General features: G+C 39.4%; 1 protein-coding gene across 1 annotated transcript; it reads left to right on the forward strand.

The window, feature by feature from the left end:
- Positions 1–806: 806 nt before the first annotated feature.
- Positions 807–2,809, forward strand: LOC131042147 (scarecrow-like protein 3). The gene has a single exon (XM_057975472.2). The coding sequence runs from the start codon at positions 923–925 to the stop codon at positions 2,591–2,593; it is 1,671 nt and encodes a 556-aa protein (XP_057831455.2). The 5' UTR covers positions 807–922; the 3' UTR covers positions 2,594–2,809.
- Positions 2,810–5,234: the final 2,425 nt, after the last annotated feature.

A 5,234-nucleotide genomic window follows, 5' to 3' on the forward strand; every position in this document is an offset into this window, starting at 1 on the left:
ATCATGTTGAACATGCCTTTAAAGTAGTGTGAATATCACCCTCAAAGTAGGCTTGAATATCTTTTCATTAGAGCAATCGAATCCATCCCATCCTTCTCTCTCCTACTCAACTACATGACTATGATTCCAAATGTTCCCTATGCTTGCTTAATCCAAAAATTGGAGTCCTTAGAGATGGTGGTTTTAAGTAACGTTGTTCGCTAAGAAATTGGTTTGCTAAATGCTTCTAAATAACAATTGTCACATTTGAAAGATGGTAATGAGCTCAATATCTTCCATACCCACCTCATAATGTTATTCGCCTTCTAAAAAAGAGGGCCCTATAATGAAATGGGGTCCAATGAGATAGGGCACAATTAGTCTATTAATTGGAGATGATGAAAATATAACTCAAACCCCCAAGCCCATTTATTACAAGTGAAGTTAGCAGCCAGTGAAAAAACCTGGACGCGATCGAAGTTGGAGAAAAACAGTTCCAAAATAAATAAGCAGCAGAGAATTAGAGTGGATAAGCAGAAATTAAGGAAGAATGGTGTGTGGACAAGCGAATGAAAACAAAGGATACCCGCGCTTGGCAGCATTTAGAATTGCAGAAGGCGTTGAAAGTCAAGGTTGGCATTTACCCATAAAATTCCATTGCTTGGACCCATTCAAAACGACAAACGGAGCATCGACCATACCAACGCATCTATCACACCCTCCTAAACGACAAAATCCACCTCACCTTCCTTCCTTCGATACAGACAAAAAACGAATTGCCTACGCTCATTGGGTTTTACGATGTCATCTTTCTGTCGTGTCCCAATCCATGGCGTCCACCCTTTCCTACTCATTTCTTTCCTTCGCTGCTACCGACATTATTACTCTCGGGCAATAAAAAGCTCGGGCTTTGGCTTGGATTTAGTCTATTGTTTGGTCGATCATGCCCGGGATGATTCAAGAGGAAAGATCATCGCCCAGGAGTAATGGAAATCCCCACACTACGAATACGAATTCCAATTCGAATTCGAATTCGCCGCCTCTGCAATCCTTCTCGGAGATGTCTCTGGCCTCAATCCGGCACGCCATTAGTAGCCCTTATCCTCAGACATGGGTGTCGGCGTCTGGGTCGCCAGAGCTGAAAGCAGAGGAGAGGGGATTACGGCTGATCGAGCTTCTGGGTATGTGTGCGAACCATGTGTCGGCGGGGAATATGGAGCAGAGCAATCTTTGCATGGAGCAGATCTCGAATTTGGCGTCGTTAACGGGCGATCCCATGCAAAGATTGGCCACGTATTTCATGGAAGGATTGGCGGCGAGAATCACCAAGGCCTGGCGTGGCTTGCACAGGGCTTTGAATTCGACCCACCTGCCGTCCATTGTGGAACTCGTTTCAGCCAGGCAGGTGTTCTACAGTCTGTTTCCTTACTTCAGATTTGCCATGGAGGCGGTGAATCTGATGATTCTGGAGGCCATGCAAGGGGAGAAAGTGGTTCATGTCATCGACCTCGATGCCTCTGAGCCTGCTCAGTGGATTGAGCTTCTACGCCTGCTTCGCCGCCGGGAAGAGGGCCCTCCCCATCTGAAAATCACCGGGATTCATGAGAAAAGGGAGGTCTTACAGCAGACAGCCGCCAGATTGACAGAGGAAGCAGAGAGATTGGACATTCCCTTCCAGTTCATCCAGGTTGTCACCAGGCTGGAAAACCTCACCGACGACATGCTCAATGTTAAAACAGGGGATGCAGTCGCCATTAGCTCTGTTTTGCAGCTTCATGTCCTCTTGGCGGAGGACGACCGCCCAGGAATGTTAACCCCGAGCCCGAGCCCGAGCCATGGCCATGGCGCTAGCCCATCTTACATTCTAGGCCAGGGCCGGCGGTCCCCTCAGCCAGAAGGCCGATTGAATGGAAAACGCCCTCGGGAAGTCACCTGCAATGAAGATCTGCTGCGGTCCATGTTCACCCAGTACCGTAATCCACCTCCCCAATTGCCTGCAACTCCGGATCGAACTCTGGGAGATCTTCTGGAGATGGAACGGAGCTCCATGGGCATGCCCATGATGTCGCCTTCGGCGATCGAGGCCGTGATCAACAGTCGAAGGTCGAATGTGAGCGCAGAGGATGGAAACAGGGGAGGAGGCAGGGGAGGCAACGTGGATCGATTCCTGCAGATGATGAGGGGGCTTTCGCCGAAGATGATGGTGGTTGTGGAGCAGGAGTCGAATCACAACAGTGCGCGGCTGGATGACCGGCTGAGTGAGGCCTTGAACTACTATGCCGCCATGTTCGACTGCCTGGAATCTGTGCTTCCGCAGCACTGTATTGAAAGGGTGACTCTGGAGAAGCACATGTTTGGGCAGCAGATTGAGAACATTGTGGCATGCGAGGGAGGTGAGCGCGTGGAGAGGCATGAGAAAGTTGAGCGCTGGATGAAGCGACTCCATCGTGTGGGCTTCGCTCTGGTTCCTCTCAGCTACGCCACCGTCATGCATGCACAGAGACTGGTGCACACATACTCTTGTGACTCTTACAGAATTCAAGAGGACAGGGGATGTCTTATGATTTGCTGGCAGGATCGCCCTTTGTATACTGTTTCCGCTTGGCAATCCTGAGTAAATTTCATAGCTTCATGTCCTTTTTCTTTCTCATTCTGATCATCTCCCATAGGCTAAGCACAGTAGTCTGCGGAAGGTTTTGTTTATATTTGGAAAGATTATTTCACATTTCAGTTAAAAAAATTGGTATAAAATTTTGAAGATAGTTTACAAATACAGTTTATAGAGTGCAATTCAATTTTTTATACAGATTCGTATTTCTTATATGGTTAATCGGTTATAGATATTTTGTTTGTTCAAAAACTTCTCAGCTTAGAGTTGATTGTTCATGTGTTCTCCAAACTCGGCTTGCTAGTATTGTGTATGCATTACCAATGGTGAGCACACTTATGGTTTTCATTGATGGAATATAAGTTTATTGTTACTATTTGCAATGGAACAACATATGTAGTGGCAAGGAATTAAGTTGGCTACCTTCTTAATGAGGAAGAGTACGTTGTGAATAATGAGGATGTTTGGTTGTTATGTAGTGATGGTATCAATTGTGACTCAAATGGGGTTAACTCCTTCGTAGAGTTGATCATTTTTTTGTAAATTTATTTCAAAGTGAGCATCAAGATGGACAATCTACAACTTAAAATTTTCATTTAGATGAAAGATCTCAAGTGTCAATAAGTTTTTTGCTGTTGGATTTATTGTAGAGTAAGTTTGTTCTTCCTCAATGACTTGAGGAGTTGGTAGTAAACTCTCTCAAATTGACCTCTACTTGATCTTCTCTAACTGTTGGACAAGAGGGAAAAAAATGACTAGTGTGAATGTTGAATTTGTACAAATTTGTAAACCCTAATAAAGTCAACCACCAACTTAGATCTTCAAACTAATTCAACAAACAATCAATAGAAGTACCATGCATACAAATAACATAAAATAACCAAATATAACTTCACGCACATTGTAGGTTTGTCTCCATTGTTCTCCTATCCTCTAAGATCTTGCATAAATGATGTTTGCTCTCAATTATAACTATTTGCATTTGCACAAAAGGTCATGAAAGAATGGAGTGTAGCTGCTTGATGAGGTAAAAGATATGAGGCAATGAATGTGATGATGTATGGTTCTAGAGAGATTGTGACATTATGTTGGTATGATAATAATTGTGGATTGATCAAAATGGAAGGAAGCATCTTCTTTTATAGAAATCTAAAAGAGTATAAAGAGTTTAGATTAAGAAGTTAACAAATGAATGACCATGATGACATAGTTGAAAGAAAATCAATAGGATTGAAGGGTAGGTAAAGATGAAAGGAGAAGATAGAGTGGTATGTAAGAGTGAATAAGATCAAGAGGTTATTTTGAAATGGAGGGATATGATTAAATGGTGGGTTGACTTTTAGATTCAATGAATGTGGACATTAGAGAAAGGGCAAAGTGAATGAAAAGAAATATGACACTTGTCCATGCCTACAAATTTAGATTATGATCCATGTTAACAAGCTCAAAGGCTAGGATTAAAAAGAAGAGGATAATGATATAATTAAATAAATAAAAATATTTATTTAACTAATAGAGGAAACGAGGCTCAATTAAATAATTAGTAAATATTTATTCAATTTAGAAAGAAAACACTAATGAATTAATTAAATGAATAAAAATGTTTATTCCATTAATAGTGGAAAAAGCTAATGAATTATATAAATTAATATATTCATTTAATTAATAGTAGAATGATGGAAAAAATATTAAATAAATAGTAATATTTATTTAATTGGGTTAGGAAAATTTTGGGTGTCTATATTTGCCCCTCTTTGAGACAATATAGTTAATTGCATTGTTTCAAAGAACAAAATTTAATTGATACTTGTCCTAGCATGCCTCGTTAGGGAAGGATGATGGAAAAATTATTAAATAAATAGTAATATTTATTTAATTGGGTTAGGAAAATTTTAGGTGTATATATTTTGCCCCTCTTTGAGACAATATAGTTTATTGCATTGTTTCAAAGAACAAAATTTAATTGATACTTGTCCTAGCATGTCCCAGTAGGGAAGGATGATGGAAAAATTATTAAATAAATAGTAATATTTATTTAATTGGGTTAGGAAAACTTTAGGTGTCTATATTTTGCCCCTCTTTGAGACAATATAGTTTATTGCATTGTTTCAAAGAACAAAATTTAATTGATACTTGTCCTAGCATGCCCCAGTAGGGAAGGATGATGGAAAAATTATTAAATAAATAGTAATATTTATTTAATTAATATATTCATTTAATTAATAGTAGAATGATGGAATTATTATTAAATAAATAGTAATATTTATTTAATTGGGTTAGGAAAATTTTAGGTTTCTATATTTTGCCCCTCTTTGAGGCAATATAGTTTATTGCATTATTTCAAAGAACAAAATTTAATTGATACTTGTCCTAGCATGCCCCAGTAGGGAAGGATGATGGAAAAATTATTAAATAAATAGTAATATTTATTTATTTAATATATTCATTTAATTAATAGTAAAATGATGGAAAAAATATTAAATAAATAGTAATATTTATTTAATTGGGTTAGGAAAATTTTAGGTGTCTATATTTTGCCCCTCTTTGAGACAATATAGTTTATTGCATATACTTGTCCTAGCATGCCCCAGTAGGGAAGGATGAGGAAGGGTGACAAGTTAGCAGGATGATGCCCCCTCGAGAGGAC

The sequence above is a fragment of the Cryptomeria japonica genome, chromosome 9, assembly GCF_030272615.1.
Source record: "Cryptomeria japonica chromosome 9, Sugi_1.0, whole genome shotgun sequence".
NCBI classification, from domain to species: Eukaryota; Viridiplantae; Streptophyta; class Pinopsida; order Cupressales; family Cupressaceae; genus Cryptomeria; species Cryptomeria japonica.